The following is a 24,096-nucleotide window of genomic DNA, read 5'->3' as shown; positions in this document are numbered from 1 at the left end:
GGGGTACTTGGAAAAACATCACGTGATGTCCAACAAAGGTATGTAAGACTCTAATACTACTATAGGCTCCATGGTGGCGATGTTACATTGAGCACATCACATAGCATAGTTGGTCCCTGTGACCTTGGTCACGCTCACATTCCCTCGACATTTATTTATTTATTTATTTATTTACTTTGGCATAGCAGGTATTCGTTGAGCCATTCGACGACACTCTCTCATCCAACCAAGGGCACCCAAGGGAACTGCGACGCTTGTACACTTCTATAACATCGAATAAGGTAAGTTCTGTCCTTCTGTCATTCAGAATGTTATTTCGTCTTCTGATCTGTTCAAAATGGGAGTCTTGCGCCTCCCTGCCAAGATAGAGAACAAAATCAATGTCTGCTGACGTCACAGGTTCCTTCGTAAAGCGATACGGAAGTCGCCCTTGATACAGAACCCATAATCGGAACAATGGGACGACGCTGAAGTAAACAATGTAAAGATAGACTGAATTGAAAAATGGATCTCACAAATCGAACTTTAAAAGTAAATTTTCCAAAGTCGATGGTCTGTATCTACGACGTGCCAATAAACTCGCAGAAAATAAAGTTTAAAAGACAAATTTATTTACTGATAAACGAGTCCCGAATAATTCTGGACTAGCAAATCTCAACTACTTTGGGACTAGCATCTACATTTTTGCCTTCACCATTCGATCAATCAATCAATCGTTCCTTATTCCTTCTTTATATGTCCGCATCTGCAAAGTATCGATTTCATTCCTCCTGAATCCCCCTTCGGACACTCCTGGGTTGCCAGACCAAACAACGGAATAAATCACGTGTCTTCAGGACCTATACATAATATGACGCAGATGCAGACTAGCTGTTGGAGTAACCTCAGCTTGAGCAAGCCTCCGCGATGGGCGACACAACCATGTCGTGTTTGTTTTTGTTTGTCGCCCATCACTCAAGTTTTCTCAGCCTGTAGTATTGGGGACTCTAATGCACTTATGTCATTGAAAACCATGTATCCACACTGTGTTCTCTCAAAGTGTTGCTTCTACTTGTGAAGTATCATAAAGTTGATTTCTAAGTTTTGAGAAGTGCGCCGTCATAGTTTGCGCGGTCTGCCACACGTCTGGCCACATTGCTCTACTAGGTTCGCGCAAGGTTGTCACAATGTTAATTTTTTTTTAAACCACCAGCAATAGTTCGCTCGTGTCGATATCGCTGTCGTGTCCTGGCTCCACATCACACGAAAAGTCATCTTCAAGTCATGGGACCTTGTTTATGTTCCGTTTTTGACTCGGTCATAAAATATGATATACGATACCTCGATCACAAAATAAGGAACATAACGTGGAACTTTCATAAAAATACTGTGGCACTCTAATGCACAACCGTAGAACTCGTGCACACCAATACGTTAGGCGCGTGACGGCAAAACGCGCTCCGGCAAATATCAGGCCGAGGAACTTGTACATATATTATTACTATAGACTTCTTTTCTTTTTTTTTTTTTTCGCGTGGAAAATATTTTTGCGGTTTTGAACAAAGCTGCTTTGAGGAGTGATTCGTGAAACGTAAATTCGCGACACAGGTTCCCGGGGGTGTTTTGCCCTTGCATATCGTGCCGCGGTAAATACTCGGGCATATTTCGGCACGTACAGGTCAGGACAAAAGTTTACGGAACACGCGAGCTGTGTACTTTCACCTCTGCACGACACCCTAGCGGAAAGCGGGAACAGGCGAAATGCGGCCAGTTCATTGCCTCAGAGGGGTGGACGACTGCTCTCTTAGCGACACACTGCGGTAGTTTCGGTATTAATACTCTTGTATTTGGCGGGAAACTCTAGAACCTTGTACCCCGTGGGGCGTTCTCGGGTCCCGAAAAAAATAGTCGCTGGTTTCGTGGGCGGAAACAATGGTCCAACGGGGTTCCGTGTACACAAAAATAGCTTATTTTGTGACACGTGTACGTTTGACGGCTGACATTAATTTTCTTCTCATTTGGCGGGAAACTTTAGAACCTTGTACCCCGTGGGGCGTTCTCGGGTCCCGAAAAAAATAGTCCCTGGTTTCGTGGGCGGAAACAATGGTCCAACGGGGTTCCGTGTACTCAAAAATAGCTTATTTTGTGACACGTTTACGTTTGACGGCTGACATTAATTTTCTTCTCATGTCCACTTCGCGTGGATTTGGCGGGAAACTCTAGAACCTTGTACCCCGTGGGGCGTTCTCGGGTCCCGAAAAAAATGGTCCCTGGTTGCGTGGCGGAAACAATGGTCCAACGGGGTTCAGTGTACACAAAAATAGCTTATTTTGTGGCACGTGTACGTTTGACGGCTGACATTAATTTTCTTCTCATGTCCACTTCGCGTGGATTTGGCGGGAAACTCTAGAGCCTTGTACCCCGTGGGGCGTTCTCGGGTCCCGAAAAAAATAGTCCCTGGTTTCGTGGGCGGAAACAATGGTCCAACGGGGTTCCGTGTAGTCAAAAATAGCTTATTTTGTGACACGTTTACGCTTGACGGCTGACATTAATTTTCTTCTCATGTCCACTTCGTGTGGATTTGGCGGGAAACTCTAGAGCCTTGTACCCCGTGGGGCGTTCTCGGGTCCCGAAAAAAATAGTCGCTGGTTTCGTGGGCGGAAACAATGGTCCAACGGGGTTCCGTGTACACAAAAATAGCTTAGTTTGTGACACGTGTACGTTTGACGGCTGACAATAATTTTCTTCTCATGTCCACTTCGCGTGGATTTGGCGGGAAAGTCTAGAACCTTGTACCCCGTGGGGCGTTCTCGGGTCCCGAAAAAAATGGTCCCTGGTTGCGTGGCGGAAACAATGGTCCAACGGGGTTCCGTGTACACAAAAATAGCTTATTTTGTGGCACGTGTACGTTTGACGGCTGACATTAATTTTCTTCTCATGTCCACTTCGTGTGGATTTGGCGGGAAACTCTAGAACCTTGTACCCCGTGGGGCGTTCTCGGGTCCCGAAAAAAATGGTCCCTGGTTGCGTGGCGGAAACAATGGTCCAACGGGGTTCCGTGTACACAAAAATAGCTTATTTTGTGACACGTGTACGTTTGACGGCTGACATTAATTTTCTTCTCATGTCCACTTCATGTGGATTTGGCGGGAAACTTTAGAACCTTGTACCCCGTGGGGCGTTCTCGGGTCCCGAAAAAAATAGTCCCTGGTTTCGTGGGCGGAAACAATGGTCCAACGGGGTTCCGTGTACTCAAAAATAGCTTATTTTGTGACACGTTTACGTTTGACGGCTGACATTAATGTTCTTCTCATGTCCACTTCGCGTGGATTTGGCGGAAAACTCTAGAACCTTGTACCCCGTGGGGCGTTCTCGGGTCCCGAAAAAAATGGTCCCTGGTTGCGTGGCGGAAACAATGGTCCAACGGGGTTCCGTGTACACAAAAATAGCTTATTTTGTGGCACGTGTACGTTTGACGGCTGACATTAATTTTCTTCTCATGTCCACTTCGTGTGGATTTGGCGGGAAACTCTAGAACCTTGTACCCCGTGGGGCGTTCTCGGGTCCCGAAAAAAATAGTCCCTGGTTTCGTGGGCGGAAATATGGTCGAACGGGGTTCCGTGTACACAAAAATAGCTTATTTTGTGACACGTGTACGTTTGACGGCTGACATTAATTTTCTTCTCATGTCCACTTCGTGTGGATTTGGCGGGAAACTCTAGAACCTTGTACCCCGTGGGGCGTTCTCGGGTCCCGAAAAAAATAGTCCCTGGTTTCGTGGGCGGAAATATGGTCGAACGGGGTTCCGTGTACACAAAAATAGCTTATTTTGTGACACGTGTACATTTGACGGCTGACATTAATTTTCTTCTCATGTCCACTTCGTGTGGATTTGGCGGGAAACTCTAGAACCTTGTACCCCGTGGGGCGTTCTCGGGTCCCGAAAAAAATGGTCCCTGGTTGCGTGGCGGAAACAATGGTCCAACGAGGTTCCGTGTACACAAAAATAGCTTATTTTGTGACACGTGTACGTTTGACGGCTGACATTAATTTTCTTCTCATGTCCACTTCGTGTGGATTTGGTGGGAAACTCTAGAACCTTGTACCCCGTGGGGCGTTCTCGGGTCCCGAAAAAAATAGTCCCTGGTTTCGTGGGCGGAAACAATGGTCCAACGGGGTTCCGTGTACACAAAAATAGCTTATTTTGTGACACGTGTGCGTTTGACGGCTGACATTAATTTTCTTCTCATGTACACTTCGTGTGGATTTGGCGGGAAACTCTAGAACCTTGTACCCCGTGGGGCGTTCTCGGGTCCCGAAAAAAATAGTCCCTGGTTTCGTGGGCGGAAATAATGGTCCAACGGGGTTCCGTGTACACAAAAATAGCTTATTTTGTGACAGGTGTACGTTTGACGGCTGACATTAATTTTCTTCTCATGTCCACTTCGTGTGGACTTGGCTGGAAACTCTAGAACCTTGTACCCCGTGGGGCGTTCTCGGGTCTCGAAAAAAATATTCGCTGGTTTCGTGGGCGGAAACAATGGTCCAACGGGGTTCCGTGTACACAAAAATAGCTTATTTTGTGACACGTTTACGTTTGACGGCTGACATTAATTTTCTTCTCATGTCCACTTCGTGTGGATTTGGCGGGAAACTCTAGAACCTTGTACCCCGTGGGGCGTTCTCGGGTCCCGAAAAAAATAGTCCCTGGTTTCGTGGGCGGAAACAATGGTCCAACGGGGTTCCGTGTACACAAAAATAGCTTATTTTGTGACACGTGTGCGTTTGACGGCTGACATTAATTTTCTTCTCATGTACACTTCGTGTGGATTTGGCGGGAAACTCTAGAACCTTGTACCCCGTGGGGCGTTCTCGGGTCCCGAAAAAAATAGTCCCTGGTTTCGTGGGCGGAAATAATGGTCCAACGGGGTTCCGTGTACACAAAAATAGCTTATTTTGTGACAGGTGTACGTTTGACGGCTGACATTAATTTTCTTCTCATGTCCACTTCGTGTGGACTTGGCTGGAAACTCTAGAACCTTGTACCCCGTGGGGCGTTCTCGGGTCTCGAAAAAAATATTCGCTGGTTTCGTGGGCGGAAACAATGGTCCAACGGGGTTCCGTGTACACAAAAATAGCTTTATTTTGTGACACGTGTACGTTTGACGGCTGAGATTAATTTTCTTCTCATGTCCACTTCGTGTGCATTTGGCGGGAAACTCTAGAACCTTGCACCCCGTGGGGCGTTCTCGGGTCCCGAAAAAAATGGTCCCTGGTTGCGTGGCGGAAACAATGGTCCAACGGGGTTCCATGTACACAAAAATAGCTTATTTTGTGACACGTGTACATTTGACGGCTGACATTAATTTTCTTCTCATGTCCACTTCGTGTGCATTTGGCGGGAAACTCTAGAACCTTGCACCCCGTGGGGCGTTCTCGGGTCCCGAAAAAAATGGTCCCTGGTTGCGTGGCGGAAACAATGGTCCAACGGGGTTCCATGTACACAAAAATAGCTTATTTTGTGACACGTGTACATTTGACGACTGACATTAATTTTCGTCTCCTGTCCACTTCGTGTGCATTTGGCGGGAAACTCTAGAACCTTGCACCCCGTGGGGCGTTCTCGGGTCCCGAAAAAAATGGTCCCTGGTTGCGTGGCGGAAACAATGGTCCAACGGGGTTCCGTGTACACAAAAATAGCTTATTTTGTGACACGTGTACGTTTGACGGCTGACATTAATTTTCTTCTCATGTCCACTTCGTGTGGACGTGGTTGGAATCTCTAGAACCTTGTACCCCGTGGGGCGTTCTCGGGTCCCGTAAAAAATGGTCCCTGGTTGCGTGGCGGAAACAATGGTCCAACGGGGTTCCGTGTACACAAAAATTGCTTATTTTGTGACACGTGTACGTTTGACGGCTGACATTAATTTTCTTCTCATGTCCACTTCGTGTGGATTTGGCGGGAAACTCTAGAACCTTGTACCCCGTGGGGCGTTCTCGGATCCCGAAAAAAATAGTCCCTGGTTTCGTGGGCGGAAATAATGGTCGAACGGGGTTCCATGTACACAAAAATAGCTTATTTTGTGACACGTGTACGTTTGGCGGCTGACATTAATTTTCTTCTCATGTCCACTTCGTGTGGATTTGGCGGGAAACTTTAGAACCTTGTACCCCGTGGGGCGTTCTCGGGTCCCGAAAAAAATAGTCCCTGGTTTCGTGGGCGGAAACAATGGTCCAACGGGGTTCCGTGTACACAAAAATAGCTTATTTTGTGACACGTGTACGTTTGACGGCTGACATTAATTTTCTTCTCATGTCCACTTCGTGTGGATTTGGCGGGAAACTGTAGAACCTTGTACCCCGTGGGGCGTTCTCGGGTCCCGAAAAAAATAGTCCCTGGTTTCGTGGGCGGAAACAATGGTCCAACGGGGTTCCGTGTACACAAAAATAGCTTATTTTGTGACACGTGTACGTTTGACGGCTGACATTAATTTTCTTCTCAAGTCCAGTTCGTGTGGATTTGGAGGGAATCTCTAGAACCTTGTACCCCGTGGGGCATTCTCGGGTCCCGAAAAAAAATGGTCCCTGGTTGCGTGGGCGGAAATAATGGTCCAACGGGGTTCCGTGTGCACAAAAATAGAGCAGTCACTCTGGAAACTCGATGAAACTGATCCTAGCCGACCAAATGCTGTCATACACCCTCCTGATTTTTAAAAATTGGGGGACACAGGTTTCTTAATTAACATCGATGTTTATGAAGAATAAAAGCAGCACGTCATTCAATGGCGAAAATAAAAGCGATTACATTCGCGTGCAGATATTATTATCTATTAACATATTCAAAAAGGTCTATGCCTCCTTTTTCAACAAATGGGGAGAGCGAATGGTAAAACTCGGTCGGCTGTGACGTGTTTCATCAGTTATCGGCAACCATACCCTTGTATTTTTGGGCGCGCAGGAGCCTGGGGGACAATTTTTCTGCCCACACAACCAGGGACCTTTTTCTTTCCATACCCGGCATTATCATACGTTTTTGTACACCCAAGGACGCACCAGATTGTGCGCTACGGCATTACCTTTCGCAGTTATCAATTCAGGTGCGGCGTCAGCGATGCAAGGTGACGATTGAAAGCGTACCAATAGCAATCGAAAACCGAGCGGACTCGCACAACTAGTTCCTATGGCTGCCGCCACGATTTTCCGTGGCGCGGTGGACGCTTCGCACGAAGCCTATGGTGGAATATACGTGTACAGTGCAATGTGTTTGTAGGGGTAACGAAAGCGTGACCAATTCTCATTTCTTTACATCTTGCATGATGGCAGAAACCATTCTTCTGCGGCTTGCTTCAACTTTCTATGCTGCATGGAGTAGAAAGGGTCGAGGTAATCACGGTACAGCATAGAACGCCGCACTATTTTTGCCCCGATATGGCCAAAGTTACCCGCGGGAACTTAAATTCGCGATTGTGGAGAAATGCGCGAAAAAGCGAAAAATAAAAAAAATACCTCTACATTATTCCCGTAGGCATTTAGTCTTTGCACATTTACGTGATTGTTTTCCCCATACCTAAATGTGCGGGTCGAATTCGCTTCCCTTTATTTTCATGTGGGTCAGGAAGAATGCCATGATGTCACAAACTCATGGTGGCTAAATGTGTGTCATTTTGGAACGCACCTCTTAGGCGCCCGCACCAGCGTTGAGAAGCACCGGCGCTTTAGAAGCTGGTTTAGAGTCAGACGTAGTCTTCGCCCGTCGCAGCCATAACTCCGTGCCTACAGGAACCTATCGCTACGCCACTCTTCCTCATCTTAATCCTACCGGGGTCAGAGTCTAACGAAAAAGCCATCAAAGGTTTTCTCACTTCGTAACTTAGGGAAAGCGGTCATACCTGGCAACTGTACACGTGTGCTGGAATTCGACAGAAAACAATCCGTTTTCCCATTGTGTTTGCTTGTACTGCTGTAATAGGGTTGGGACCCCCAATGTGCACATTCAGTTGAAGAAAGTCGCGCGTCTATAGACCATCGGTAGTGTATTCTATAGACCAGTTTCCGCGGGTGACGTCACAAGGCCGGTGTGGGCAAAACAAATTAACAGAGAGTCCAGGACAATGAGAATGGGCGACGCCATAATGCAAAATGCCATGGAGGAATGAAACACAAGGAGCGGCTCTTCCGACGGGACGAGCGTATCCGGCTTCGCATTGTATTCTGGGATACTCCTGTCTACCACGTGACCGCTCACGTGACCCTCCAGACAGCATGGCGCCAACAGAGCAGACGATGCGAGCTGTAGTTGTGTCACAGCTTATATGGCAGTATTAAGTTGAACGCGTGCCTGCGCTTTATTTCTGTGTGTTCGAATGTTTACTGTTCTATTAGAAGACCAGTCACAGTGTGCAGAACGCAAAAGGATTCCGTGGGACTGGAAACATCACGTGTTGTAACGGTTACTTTTAACGAATGTACGTCCCTTGATTAGGTGGAAAAGAATGCCGTTCCATTAATCAGATTTGTACAACAACAGAAGATATGAAATGAATCTGCGGCACAGCTTGAGGTCCCAAATGAACAATTCAAGATGACTCCAACACACAAGGCCGACTAAAAGTAAAACAACTGACCGTGTACTTACGAACAACACGTAGCCGTAACACATTACCATAGGTCGTTTCTACGATGGTGCTCACGTTTTCACAATAAATTACTTTCAAAAAGCAAAATCATACGGAGAGCAGCGCGAGAAACAAAGCATCGCAAAACCGAAATTTTAGAGGGGATCACGTGGTGGACAGGAAGCAATGGGCGATGTTGACTCGAGCGACCGCTAGAGGGTGGCTACGCTAGCCTGGCGCGGAGAGCCGCTCCTTGTGTTTCCTTCCTGCATGAGAAACGCGAGCCCACCAGAGCCCACGCCGTGCACAGCTCGGTGGCCGGTGCCAGATGTAGAGCATTGCTCTGCTCCCCCGACGGCTGCTGACGCATCGCGTTTCACCGAGTGCCGTCGAACTATGAACTCACCGGCGGTGGCTGATGATTCGTGTCGTTACGCTCCGCTCCGTCTCACTCTAAAGGCGCTGTCACACTGGACCGACACGACACTGACACTGACATGGCGCCGACGGAAGACAGACGTTGTCACTATACTTTGTATTGCAAAGCACAGCTGTGACACTGCGCCGACCGACAGCGACAGACGCAATTCGACAAAATGTCGCTTCTGTATGATACATTTGGATGAGAAAATCGGAAGACAGACAATGTCTGACGATGTCAATGGTTTGATCGTTGCTCAAAGTATACCGCCGACAACAGACACATACTGCACGAAAAGGTTTTTTTTTCCTTTTTTTTCAGGCATAGATTGTGGCTTGGCCTATTCACGAACGGTATTAAATGGTAGAAGTATTTGCATTTACTTAACAACAGCAACTATTTTAAAAGCTTCCGTTAGCCTAAGCACGGGACATGCAGGTCACCCGATCATTGAGTAATCCAGTCACACACTCGTATCGGTAGCATAATTTATTACAAACACTCTACTAGTTATGCTGGAACATGAAGTATTGTAACAAACTCAGCTTGGAGGACAAGCTCGCTGGTTGAAGGAGAACAGTAAGACGGGAGAAATTGAACTTGCGGTTGTGGAGTCCGATTGTCCAGAAGTTTAACCTAGGAGTCCCCCGTCGGGTGGGGTATCGAAGCGTACATAGAATAATTATGAGGTCACCACTCGGAGCACCGTTGACGAATCCCAAAACGGAATAGGGGTCCATGAACGTAAACAACACACATGTCAGCGCACACAATCCCACTTCACCTGACGCAATCACCAAGGGCCGAATACGCCACGGAAAGCGCATTGCAAAGCCTTCCAAGGCGAACTGAAGCAGGGGAGACATAGCGTCAAGGAATGAGATACACCTGCGTCTGTGTTGGTCTCGTATGTTCGTGATAATGACTACCAAGTGTAAACAACGAGAATTCGCCGTACTTTTCCCAAAAGGCTTATTCGGGACGCCATGTTGAAAGAAGGGACTTGTCGGTTGTCGCTGTCATTCAGTGTGCCAAGCTTGTTTGTCAGGAGGGTCCGTCGATAGCGGCATTCGGCGACGGCCGACATACGAATGTCTGTGTCGACCGTCTTTTGTATGTGCAGTGTGACTGGTTCGCGGACACGACGCCTTTGGATGTCAGTCGACAGGTTCTGTCGGTTGTCGGCCCAGTGTGACACCGCCTTAAAGGGACAGTCCGGGAAAACCGGAAGTTGATTTTTTCCAACTGCCACGGAGGCTTACATGCTGGGTGGAAAGTGTCAGCTCACAAAACGGCGTGATTTTCGAGATATCGAATAAAAAATACTCCTCTGAAGACATCCGGTTTCGTTTTTCTCCTTCGCATACTCCTTGCCCCAAGGATCCTCTATGTACGTCAGCCGTCACGTGAGCATGACGTCCCCAATGGGCAAAGTGGAGCGGAGGACCGTGCCGTTGCTGGGAATGCAGAGAGGTGTTTTTGTTCATGAGTGTACTGAACAGAAGGCTGCGTCGTGATACCTGTGTTTACATTGACGCTACTCTGCATTTTAGTCTACATAACGCGTGATTGCTACTCAAAAACATCATAATGGACAAATGCTAGCACGCGACAATCAACTATCGCGCAAACAGGCATGCACAAGTCACGTGCGGCATTGCTCTTATGCACGTCACGCGCACAGATCTCTATGTATAAAGGCTGGATGGCGCATGGGAGAGGGGCTCGCGGGGGAGAGGCGTGCATTCGGGCCGCCATGTTGGGAGGCCCTAAAGCGCAGTGTGCGCCCATAGAAAACAATGGGAGGCAACGGAGATTGTGAGTATTTATAGCGCTGCAGGCGTTGATCGTTGCTTGTCATCACACACTTTTGTAAGGTGCCAGTATACTGATGTATCCTAACAGTGTTTCACAGGTGTCCTGCCGTTCGATTCTTAATTACGTTATGTTTTGCATTCCGAAACTAGACCGTCACAACAGTGCAGCGCTGGGGATTGTACTACAGTACGTTTCCCAGCCAATATTTCAACAAGAAACGATGTGAGGTTAACAACCACCATGTATGTAATATCCCGTGCTGCGTTCTGGACAAAAATTGTTCCATAAAGAACGGTCCGGGAAAGGATATACTCGCATGGCAGAAAGAGATCGTTCTGTAGAATCAGAGCCGTTGTTTTAGCCGTGTATCGGTTTCGTATGATTTATATCAAGCACCGCCGCAGAAAGTGTCTTTTAGTGAACGACTGCGGTGCTTTGCCTCACAAATATGGACACACCGAAGCAGCCCAAATACGTTGTGAGCGTGATCTAATTGCTTCTCGCAATTCGAACACGCTCGTTAGGACAGTTAATCAGGTAGTGATGTAAGCTTAATCAATTAAGTTACTTAAAAGTGGTAACACCTCCTTGAGACGCAGGATTTACCTCTTTTTGAAGTACAGCCCTTCTATGTTTGTTTGTTTCTTCCTTCATTTGTTGATTATTTGCAGGCGCGGTTGTGCCAAACTGAATGCCCTTCTCGAGTACTCACATGCTTTTGCTGAATACAACTGCAGCGTGAGCAACGCTGCTTAGGAACGGGGGCCTGCTATCCAGTGCTGACTTTGTCATGCTTGTTATGTCGAGCATGTTCGAAAAAATGCAGCTGCACATCTGAAACTCCAATGAGTATCATCGTCATCTAATAGAGAGCGTCGTAGCACCGTTGTGAGACCAGACACGCTTTCTGAATATCTTCTATGGCACCTTCCGCAGTTTGCACAATTTTGTTCAGCATCGAAGTCTCTCATAGGAACCACTTTGCATTTAGTTTAACTCCCATCTTAGATTTTGATGTGCAAGGGCCTTCTTGCACTACACACGTATGGTCTGCAACAGGATAATTGCAGCAGGACGATTTGGAGCTTGAAACAGTTGTGATTTTGTCATTTTGGCCCTCGTGTACCCAGTCTGTGAAACGTAAACAAAAAAAATCTAACACGATATGCTTTTGTAAAGAAGGTCACTGATGGTGAGTAAAGAGAATATACAAGTTCAAGTTTATTCAACATTTTATATCATACATTATATTATTCAACATTTTATATCAAGTATATACAACATCAAGTTTATTCAAGTTATTTCTTGCACTTATGCGTTTCAGGATACAATGAACGTGCAGGGAGGTCACAAAAGACTACATTTATTGTTTTATGACCTTGCTACAATGACAATATATATTTTAGGAATGACAATGGACAGGTACTCTCTCTAAATTTGTAGCACTCAATTTTAGGTTAGAATGAGCAATGATTAGCAACTTCCCTCCTGGTATTTTCTTATATATGATGAATTTTGAATTTAATGTGATCAAATATGTGTTAACATAATAGTATATATAAGAATATAATACGTGATAAATGAATGTGATCAACAGTAGATGTAACACCAGTAGCCAGAGAAGTGCATTCTCAAGAAATAATTTTCTTATAGCATATATGTGCATGCCCTATTAACTGAAACAATTATCACGGTTCTCACGGTTTTAATTTCCGAGAGTGTACTGTAGAGACGGCTTACATCTACAACAGTTAATACAAGGTATTATATACTGTGAACGCCTTTAAAAATCCCACGTGACACATATGCCTTTACTTTCTGGAGGTGCTGTGGTAGTCAAAGTTTGTGGGCATTACGCAGGTTCTGCACCCATTTCTTGAGTATGTCGAGGCAGCTGTGAAGTAACCTGCATTGATGATGATTATTCCAATTTTTATGGTGCATCGACAACAAAGGAAATAATACATCAGAACATTGATTTGGGTGCAACCAGTTAAAAATGAATATGTTGTTTAATAAATGCATTGGACAAATGTTAAAACATCAGTTTAAAACATGGTTTACAATCCGTGTATCTTCTAAAAATTAAAAAGATGAAAAACTATTCAGAAAGAATATGGGGAACTCTTCTAAAAAGAATTATAATCTCTAATTATTATATTGCTGGGTGAAGGAGCCTAAAGTGTAAGGTGTATTTCTGATGTGAACATGTAAGAAAATATGCAAAACTGAGAGAGGCTAACCACCTTGCGTGCACTGAGGTTGTTCCTTCCTGTAAAGTAGAAACCAGTGGATGAGGAACGTGACACTTACCTGTACACCCAGCCGTATCACACTACACAGATTATTCACTGGGTAGCCCTCATGACGAAACCTGTATTGAGAGACCACTTTTGCCTTAAAAACTGCTTCAAATAGCGCGACACGCTACAAATTATTACTATCGTAACAAGCTGACGATACAGCTCAGACAAAGGCGTTATTCAAGTCGCGCCACACCACCGTTACGTAGGATTCTTTGTCACAAATCAAACCAAGGCACAAAACAATACCAATACATGAAAAAAGGTGACAATCGTGGTCTCATTATGACGTAATACCGAACTTAAGCGTGAAGGTAATTCAAAGAAATGAATGTGGCACTTGCTTCCGCAGAGAACACCGTGTACCATGCTAGCAATGCATGCAAAAAAGCGCTCGAGTGCTCGCACATATATTGATGACAACACTACCTGTGTAGTGTAACGTGTTCTTTCAAGCATATTATGCACTCAAACTGTATTTGCCGCCGGGTAAAATGCAAGTGTGCTCGATTGAACGTCGGAAGAGCGATTAAGCAACCTGCATCCAGTGCTCGTTTTGGACAAAAAAACACTTCATAATGGTCAACTAAATATACAGAATGAACGCCTATTTATTCCTCGATAAAGAGTGACTCACCTGTATAAATTTAGGCCCTGTAACCTTGCCAGTACGGTTGGTACGACCGTAATTGCAAGAAGTTGCCATGATCGCTGCGGCGACTGTTGTGAGCACCGTAAGATGGCGGCCGGTTCCTTCACGCTCGCGCTCCCTATCCGCGATCCAGCCTTTTACAATCGAGATCAGTGGTTCCAACGGTTGCGCCATTTCGAAAGGCAGTACACCGGAACATGCGTCACGCTCCGGAACTGGCCTCGCTCTTCCCCAGCGTTCCCAGGCTCCCCGGCTCCGAAGAAGGGGTGCGCAGGGTGCACCCGGGAACGTGCACCGGAAGTCACTTCGGAGGTGTTAAGTGATCCCCTGAAAGAGGGAATGTTCCCGGAGCACGAACCTAACGCGCCCACTGGTAACAGAAAAATTCGGCGAGGAGCGGAAGCGGCCGCTCGACGGCTGCCAATAGCACTGCTTCACGCGCTATCGTTCCATGAGCGGACATGCCGTACCAGTGGCGGCCATTTCGGATGCTCGTATGGCTAACCTTGGAAGTGGGGAGGCACGGTGTCGCCCGCCCGCTGCTGTCTGAGGGCGCATTTTTTAAAGGTACTGTAATGCAGCACCGATCAAATGTCATTTAGTGTGGCTATTCGATAGTCCAAGCCACCAGGACAAAAACTGTGCAAGTTTCATTCCAATCGACGGTGCAGTTAATTAGAAAATTACAATTAAAGATTACGGGCAACACTGTTCTAGGTATTCGAAATGAATCCGTACATCTGACACATACGGCGACAACCACATTGCATGCGTATAACACTGGGTCCGACATAACAATCCACCACAATCCACCATAAAATCCGCCCCTGCAATCCACACAACGATCCACATCTGAGGATAAACGGATAAGCGAACTGAAATGAAATGCTGAGCTGTTGAAAAAAATGTGTCAGACGTTCAAGAAGCCAGACAGCGTCGGGACTGTTCACAGAGGTTCACAGAGAGAGTTTGTTCGTCCGAAAGAGGCCGCGAACAAAAGGAGCGCGCAGGCGCAGCAGAGAAGTAGGGAGAGCCCCCATCGAACAGCGGCCAGCATTGTGTTAGTTCGCAAAAACAGGGGTTAACAGGTTAAACTGTTAACGGGGGTTTCAGAATGCATAGGTAAACAGGAAAACTAATAACATGGTTACTAAAATGACGAAGTTCCAATGTCATAGTGTGTAATACCAATTTTCAGTGTTGCCCGCTGTACAGGGGGTTGTTTGACACCAGGCGTCGCACCGCTCCACTACGCCGCATCTTTCATGGCAAATTAAAAATATTTATAGCGCGTTGTCGGTCGTATGGTTCCGCATGTGGTATTTAGAAGCAACAAAGTCTCTAGTCACATCACCGGCATATCATGCTTGTCTACTGCTTTACAGTACCTTTAACGCTTGCTTCGCGAATATGCTTTGACTTCAAGAACTTGTTCTGTGTGTCACTCTAACTTTTCTGTGTGTAGGAGAATATTTATCGGTTAATTTGAAGCCAAAATTTAACACGGACTAACGAAACGGCCGCTAGGGCGCCACCGTCCGCCACAGTGGAAATCTGTGCATGCGGTTCATCCCGCCGTTTTTCCGTCGAGTTGTCATGCCGGTGGGAAAGTTGGCCGTTTTTCCGTCGAGAAACCGCCGCATGCGGTTAAGGCTTAAAAGTGCTGGATCGTTAGCCACCTGACAAGAGGGATGCTCCCTTGGCAGAGCTTGTGACATTTATTCAGCGCTGCGCGTGGGAGTCTGTCGACTAAGCGTGACTCATTGTGCGTAACGTTAACCGATGGCTTGGCCTTTGGCCGACAGTTTTCGCGAAAATTGCGTTGTTGTTTCTTTTCTATTCCTTCTTCAGTTTGGTGGGGGTCCGTTTATGGGAGTAGCCGAATTTGTCGCGTGACAACTTAAGTCTCTCCCAATTATTTTTTTTTTCGCAAACATCAACATCGACGGAAAACGTGTGTGTGGTTGTATTTTCTTCTTCGTGTTCGACCCTTGTCCATAACACTGCATTATGTCAACCTCGCCAAGGTACCAACTACCCCAAGCATATACCGTGCGACGTAGGGTGACGTACACTAGCGTTAGAAATGGGCCACGCGCACTTAGTCGTCGTTGATACGTGTCGTCTACTGTGGCCAGTATATCGTTTTATGTAACGTCCACACAATCGTCGATGTTACGGAGGGTCGTGACCGCGCGAATAGCCCCGAGAACAGATAGTTTAACCTTCGGCTACGTATCCCACGCTTCTTGGTTCCAGTGTGGGAGGGTTCAAACGATGAAATTCTTGCCCGGGGGTGCCACTGGATCTTTTGAGAGGTGCTGTTGCTAATTTCCTATTCAGAGATGACTCACCTACTACTCAGCCCTTGTCCTACTGACACATCTCCATTAACGTGGAATCGGCTTTCGTCCATTATGTCGCTGTTAAGCCCCACAACAATCTGATTTATGTTTAAAGGGACTATGAAATTTCCCGAACCCCCATACTTTTTTTCGATGGAAACTGTTCTTCCCGCAGAGAAACTAATATGCCACAAATTTTTCCGGACGAAATCGCTCCACTCTGCGAGGAGCGCGCGCTGGAAATGTCTCTTCCGCGTTCCTCCTCTCCCGCGCATATTTCCCTGCCGATGGTGTAACTGTACGGACCGCACTTCGGTTCCCCGTTACGTCACCGGTGTTGCACAATGGCAAGTAATGCCGCGATCTCGCGCTGTGGCCGCCACTGCCGAAATCTGCCGATCACGCGAAAGCTGCTGTCATGGAGATTTCCACTCCCGATGAACGCATACGCGGGATCCTACGGCGCATGCTCCTGGCGGGATTCCTCGGCTCGGCAACACGTCACGATGACGTGTTGCTGAGCCGGCCGTGGTCGCGTCAAGTTGCCCGTTGTGTCTCCGCTCGGTAGCTCGCCACGGCGCGGCGCTAGCTGTCCTCCCTTCGCCGCTCCGTTTAAATTCGCTCCCGAGAAATCCGCTCGCGCGACGAAAGTAAAATTTCGGTTCTAGACTCAGAAAAATGCCTTCTTTCGAACGAAACGAAGAAAAAAATCGTTTCATAGTCCCTTTAAACAACACAAAACAACATAATTCACACCAAGAAGTCATTTTTACACTGTTGAATTTTCATAGCAGGAGCAAGCTAACATGTTACGTAACGATCATACATTGCCAGCCTGTGTTCGATGAATTATTTCGATCAATGTGCTCGTGTTTCTAATTTCCCCTCAAAATTGCAGGAGTTTGTCGTCTCTTCTCAAGAAGAATGGCTTCACCGTCTGTAGTTGATCTGAAGATGGAAACGTCAGAAGACTGGAAGGAGGTCAGGAAGGAAATGCATCGAGCCATAGTGGACAGAGATGAGACACGTGTTCTAAAGTGCCTGGATGCTGTGCCTGCCCTGAAAATGTGGTTAGATGCCGATGAAAATGTATCTGCTCGCTACAAAGCTGTTGAAGAGAAAGCTTTCCGCATTCATGCTCTGCTAGTATCGCGTGATTGCAGAGTGAAGAACCACGTAGAATTATCGTGTTACGAACGTCTCACACCTCTTGACCGAGCTGAAATTCAGCGGGAGTGGCATTACACCACAGAACGCGTGGACTCTTACATCGACTATCTGAAAAGCAAATCACGGAGCGTCACCAGATGTGATGACTTCAATGAGCGATTGGAGAAGATGTTCGAGCACCTCTCCAGTGACGAATTAAACAGGAATATTCTGAAAGTGGCTGCAACAGCACCGCACCTACAAGTACTATTCGACTTCAACAGTGAGAGCGTTCAGCGGACTACGGGACGGAGCAATAAAGGTGAAGTCGGTCTCACTTTCTGCAACAAACAAAGAGTTTTCATCGGGGCCAGCACTACAGAAGCAGAAACCTGTGGAACTGTCATTCACGAGTTATGTCATATGGCACTTCGCCTAGTATATAATAATGATTGCCTGCCTTATTTCCGCGGGGATACAGAGAGAGAACAGCAATATAGAGCCATTCTGAATGACATAAAAGGAAGGAAACACGGACTCGATGATCTCATCCAACTAGCTCTCAGCGATGATGAAGAAGAAGAGCTAATTGTACGGATTCCTCACATACTGGCCCAATATGGTTGCGACGATAGAAATAGGGTTCTGGAACGGGAAGTACCGAAACTACGAAAGTTTTTCGAGGAACATGTCATACCGGACATGCGGGAATACATTCAGAATGGCATTCCATCCGTAGAAGCAGAACAGATAAAAAGGGAAAACGAGAAACTCAACAAAGCTTGCGATATTGGCAAACTCAATGTCCAATTCGAGAAACCAATAAGTAGAAGTCTCTGGGAGAAGGGGTCGCTTCACATTGTTACGGGTCCAGAACTGAGGCTTCTCGAAATAATGGTTCACAACGCTGTGGAATCTACTGGTCGACCATACTTGTTTTTTGAAGCACACGAGAGCTGCCCCACGCTGGACTGTGATGTGTTAGTGAAGAACAAATGTGCATTTGTGCTCGTGACAGTTCGTAATGTCACACACTTTATAGAAACTCTTACATTCCTGAGTGACGTGTCCCGTGTGGCTGGAACTAAAGTCATTTTGCTCGTGGAAGACAGTGAGAAAAAAAACTTGATAAAAAAAGTGCAAGAAGGTGCATTATTTTCCGGGGTGCACGAAGATCACAGGATCGACGAAGCACGCTTTAAGCATGTCACGAATAGCTGCAAAAAAGAAGTTTTCAAAAATTCTGTCGTAAAACTTCAAGGTCAATATGTTTCACGGCTTCCAGAGGTCATAAATATGGACACCTTCTTACACTGCGTAGACACCGCTGTTTTCCTAAAGCTATGCGAGTCAGAGAGCATTGACCTGGGACCTCCTCTTCATGAACTAGAAGAACGTGTTCAGAACTATTACGTGAAAAGAGAGTGTAGAAGAGCCGTGGAAATTAATTTGAAGGAATGCAATCTAAAAGACGACAGTGAGGCATTCGCACTTCTGGGCTGTCCACACAATCAGGTCGCAACACTTCTACCTCCCGGTTGTGAGGCAAAGGCCAAGGAGGATTTAAAGAATTTCGAGAAATTTGTACTCGTCCACGAGCCATGTGACTACGAAGCTCTCCTGGAAGATGGTCATTTCCGAAACAAAGTAGTGCACCTGCTAAAGTTCGACGAACCTCATGAGAGACTCTTGTGGACCAAATCAAATGGTCGTCTCAGTCACCTTCCAATGACGGGAAGTGAGAGTTACACCGAGGAAGCGTTGTTGAACGTAGAGGAGAAGGTCGTCATAGTCTCTGGTGCACCAGGTATGGGAAAGAGTACTCTAGCAAAGCGCTTGTGCACAGAAGTAAAAAATCGAGATACGAAGCGGTGGGTGATGTACGTCGACCTTCCTCAGAGAATGGCATCTGTTAAAACAGCGTCGCCGAGTCAAGCGGATATCTGCAGATATCTAGCGGATCTATGCCAAGTACAAAAAGATGGTCTAGAGTTCGCTTTGTTCGAGGAAAGTTTCAACGTCGGAAGCCCTTTCGAGATCGTCTTCATCTTGGATGCCTTCGATGAACTGAACAAGGAATACCGCAAGTGCGTCTTGGAGCTTACATCGTCTCTATCTGAAAAGAAAGCTTGCAAGATATATATGTTTACTCGCACTGTATTTAAGTCCCATGCACAAGATGCTTTGCACACGGTGTCATATGAACTCCTTCCTTTTTCAGACGAAAATCAGGTGGAGTTCATTAGAAAATATGAGGGAACAGCTCATTCAACCAATGAAAATACTGGAGTCTCCAAGCTGTTCCAGCGACTGCACACGAACTTGAAGGAGACAAACGAGACAATCCTAGAAACCCCTCTCCTGCTTCGTATGATCTTTGAAATGAAGAATGGCGAAATTGCAGAGTCTGACGATTACTCTTCGTTACTTAAACGTGCAAACATAGCAGCCGATAAGAATAAGAACTTATATATTGTACACATGTACAAGTTGTTTGTCTGGTACAAGCACCTTGTATTCAGAATTGAAAAAAGAAAAGAAAATCTCCGCCTACACGCCGTACAAGAGGAGAATGACTCCGCAGCGCTTCAGTTTTACGAAAACCATAAACTCCTCGCTATGAAGTGTATATTCCCTCAGGAAACCTTGAAATACTTATTGAACAAAGACGAATTAGAGAATTTAGAGCCCGAAGGACGTTTAATGAAGGACGCAGCTAATAATTGTCTCAAAGAAGGATTTCTGAATGGTCTGAACAACGGAATTCCAGAGTTCGTTCATAAGACATTCGCTGAATTCTTTGCAGCCGATTACTTACTGAAAAAAGCGAAAGTAACAGAAAATTTAGACCTGAGGGATGTCATTGTCAATCTGTACCGTGAAGAAGAATACAGCGGTGTAATGATGTTGTTCGACGCACTGGCATCGGAGTCCTTTCCCCTTCACTCTGCTGTGATGAACAATGACGCTTCATATTTTGAGCAACGCGTTATACAAAGAGAGGATATGTTGAAAGTCGATGAGCTCGAAAGGACGCCACTGCACTTAGGAGCCCTGCATTCTGATCAAGCAACATTAAAGAAGCTTCCGATGGATGATGAGCTAATCAAGAAGGATTTGTTCCAAATCTCACCGTTTGGGTACGCAGAACTGCGGTCTCCATGGGACGCAAAATACGCTGGGAAGCGGATGAAATCCTTGCGGACTGAGACTTTGGCTGCGGGAGACAGACTCAACGTGTTATGCACTCGATGCAGTGAGGAAGCAGTGAAACGTTCTACCGAAAATATACGCACATGTGAAACCTTGGAGCAAATGAAACATTTTCTTGAACGAGCAATATTCACAGCTGTGATACACGACCTACGAGGCGTTTTAGACGTGTATCTGAGCTATGTGTCCCCGAGAGAGAGTACCGTAATCCTAGACAGAGGTATCATGGACCAATTAGGATCACGCAACGAACGAAGCTTGAGATGTTCTGCAGAGTCTTCGGTAATTGGAAACCTTGATAGTTTTATAGACAGTAGCAAAAGAACTGTCCTCTTCTACGCAAAGTCTGAGACTGTTTGTAAAATGCTCCTTCCTTACTGCGATACGGGAATTCTTGATAAGTATGGAAACACAATGTTGCACATTAGTGCGAATGAAGGAAATCTGGAGACAACACAGTTTCACCTCGCACATTTATCCATTAACAATAGAAATGGACACTTTAAAACTCCTTTGCACTTGGCTGAAGATGCAGAGATTGTGAAGCTACTTCTTCCTCTTTATCCCTCAGTGAATATTCTGGATTGTCAGCAACGAACTCCTATGGATAGATGTGCAGAGAGAGATGATTTGGAGGCCATGAAGTTGTTACTCCTTCGCACTCGGACATATGACGCATATCCTATGAGGTCGGAAACAACGCTTCATGTGGCTTCTGCCTCTCTTTCCCTTAAAGCTGTGACGTTTCTTCTACCTCACACAAATGTGCATATGCTTAACTACAGAGGAGAAACGGGCTTAGACGTTGCTTGGACAAGTTCGAAATATCTGTCGAGTTCGGATTGCAACGTTATGAGGTGTCTCATCCCACACTCGCTCGTGAACTCACCTGAAACGTTCGGCTCATCACCGTTGTACGTCTGGGCGATAGATGGTAGAAGGAAAGCGATGCAAACTCTATGGCCTTATTTGCGACACAGTGACCCTAGGCATGCACGGAGGATCAGCAGAAGCTCGGTGGATGTGGACGTGCATTGGGATTTCCAAAAAGAAATTTATTGTCTGAAACTTCTCTTCCTCCATTTAGATGACATCGCTGATGATCGTTATAGCCGTAAAGTGCTACATGATGTGGCCAAGGAGAAGCTATGTAAAATAGTAGTTAATTATACTAATTGCATGAAGACGTTACTGCCGCATTTAAATCTCAGTGAGCAGGATTATGTAAAATATAGGGCAGCAAATAATGACATTGTTACCTTATATCGGAGATGGTCGCACATGAATAACACCGATGATCTCCACATTGACGATGTCAACGCGGAAATGATCGACGACGATGGCAATACGATGTTGCTAATAGAAGCAGAGGAAGGTAATGTGGAAGCTGTGGAACTTCACCTCTCACATTCATCCGTGTGCTTTACAGATGAAAAAGAGAACACTGCATTGCACTGGAGCGCGTCGAAGGGACACACAAATGTGGTAAAGGTTCTCATTCCTTTTTATACATCAGTGGACGTGATCAATGTGTATCGAATAACGCCCATGCATAAGTGCGCCTCAAATGGACACCTGGACGTTTTGAAGTTATTATTACTCCGCTCTAGAATGAGTTCCCGTGACGAGTATGGAATGACACCTCTTCACTTGGCCTGTGAAAGTGGTGCCGTTGATATCGTGAACTTCCTTCTTCCACACTCATTCTCTAATATGCGCGACAAGTTTGGTTCCACGTGCTGCGCTATTTCCGCAAAAGAAAGGAAAGTGGATGTTCTGAAATGCCTCATCCCTCACTCTCTTATAAACTGTCCTGATAAAGGAGGCGATTCACCTACGCGAATGTGTGCAGAACATTATATGAGAGAAGAGCTGGTGACATTATTGCCATATTCTTGTGATTATGACGGTGATAATTTATTGACGCCTCCCTTGTGGTCATTTGCTGGGGACGATATCAGTATGGAAAGTACGCTTTGTCTCAAACTGATGGTACTCCACTCAGATGTCACGGCAGTGCATGCGTGTTTCCGTAAAACACCCAACCGCATTCAAAGGATTTATGTACAGTAATCCAAACCTGCGTCCAAAGGAGACTGAGAGATCAGTATTCCTGAATTATATTTCTCTCTTGGCTTCCGCACGCAAGTATTTCTGCTAAGGAGGATGAAGGCAAGAAACTGTTACAAAAAGTCCTCCAAATTAGTCAAGATCCCGGATTGATTAGCGTGCTTCAGGAATGGCTCGCATGAGTGACATTCATTCATGATGCTGACAATTGTTGGTACCGTTGCACCGAGTGGCACCGAGCTTTCAGTGGGCATGAGCTCTGCAGATGATAACGCAGTTTTCATAGAGCTTTCAACAGCAGTATACTGAGTACTTACCTTCATCCGATAAAGCACAAATATTAGCCAGAGTCAAAAATGAAACGAAAAATCGCTTTTGTGATGGCCGTGGCTAACGAGTTTTTTCTTCTTCTCGTTCCTTATGTTACAAAGTGCCGTTCAGTAGTAGGTTCATAAGGTGATTTGAAAAAATTGTGTTTATACCTAATGTGCTAGTGATATGGTTAGCTACGTTATACATAACACACTATTAGAATACATGCTGCATGTGATTATATTTATATGGTGCATCTCACCGTTAGTGGATATTACTCTAAGACAGCGATTGAGCACCAGGTTCTTAAAACAATGTTGGTCAGTGTTATAGCCTTTTAGGTTGGTAATGGATTGTCATCGTTGCTCGAAAGATGTGTGAAGTTTAATCCATCTAGCAGGGTGGTACGCTTCAACCCTGGAGATATATGGGGTCCTATGTTTACCGCCCTTGGTGTCAAATGTATATACCCAAATGTCAAATGTATATGAAATAAAGTGTTTTTCGCACATTGGAGAAGTCTTAATTGAAATTAGTTTGGAACTTTCACTCATTTCACTGCAGAGTTGTGTAAAGTAACTATTGTCGAGCGAAACACATGTGCGAGACAGTCATACATTTATTACGATCCAATAAATGTACGGGTTGCAAATTGCTTTGGCAGTTATGATTACAGATTACAGTTTAGTTACAGATTATGGAACATATTACTTTACTTTAACGTAATAAAGCTTTGTGTAAAGGAACTCCGACTGATCCAAAAGTACCAGAAATTGGATTTGTGTTCGTGTGATTAAAATGATTACATGCAGCTGTCCTTGGAAGTAATGTGTCTAGTTAGATGTCATCAAGAGATGCAGAAGGGAAGAAAGTCCAGTAAAGAAATATGAAGCGAAGTGTCCCAGAAGGAGAGCCGCCCATATTTCGAACAGAGACTCTTCTTCTTCTGGGCAGTTCTTCTGTTCTTATTCTTCATGAGCGAGATGGAGAATTAGGCTCACACACACCGTAGGACATGTCCTAGGGCCTCGTAGTAGACAAGGACACGTGTTTCGAGGGGACACAAGTTATAGTTATGGTCAGCTTCTGCAAGGTTGGGATGTGCGCTTAGTTTTTATGACAGGTACTTTTGCGGACTGAAACTACCCGAGCAGCGCACAATATTGGTCCAATATTGGCAATGTCCCGGCTTCATTGGGCCTATGGAGGGCCAATCAAG

The 24,096-nt window shown here is 45.8% G+C and overlaps 1 protein-coding gene across 2 annotated transcripts; it reads left to right on the top strand.

Moving 5' to 3' along the window:
- On the top strand, window positions 1-23,388 carry LOC135376237 (uncharacterized). 2 transcript variants are annotated; one of them, XM_064608835.1, is made up of 3 exons: window positions 1-38; window positions 189-281; window positions 17,032-23,388. In XM_064608835.1, the coding sequence occupies exon 3, from the start codon at window positions 17,058-17,060 to the stop codon at window positions 22,566-22,568; it is 5,511 nt and encodes a 1,836-aa protein (XP_064464905.1). In that variant the 5' UTR covers window positions 1-38; window positions 189-281; window positions 17,032-17,057; the 3' UTR covers window positions 22,569-23,388. The 2 variants fall into 2 exon arrangements, with proteins under 2 accessions (XP_064464905.1, XP_064464906.1); XM_064608836.1 differs by having other exon boundaries at window positions 186-281.
- Window positions 23,389-24,096: the final 708 nt, after the last annotated feature.

The sequence above is a fragment of the Ornithodoros turicata genome, unplaced genomic scaffold (genome assembly GCF_037126465.1).
Source record: "Ornithodoros turicata isolate Travis unplaced genomic scaffold, ASM3712646v1 ctg00001066.1, whole genome shotgun sequence".
NCBI lineage: Eukaryota > Metazoa > Arthropoda > Arachnida > Ixodida > Argasidae > Ornithodoros > Ornithodoros turicata.
This window is presented reverse-complemented; position numbering and strand designations above follow the sequence as displayed.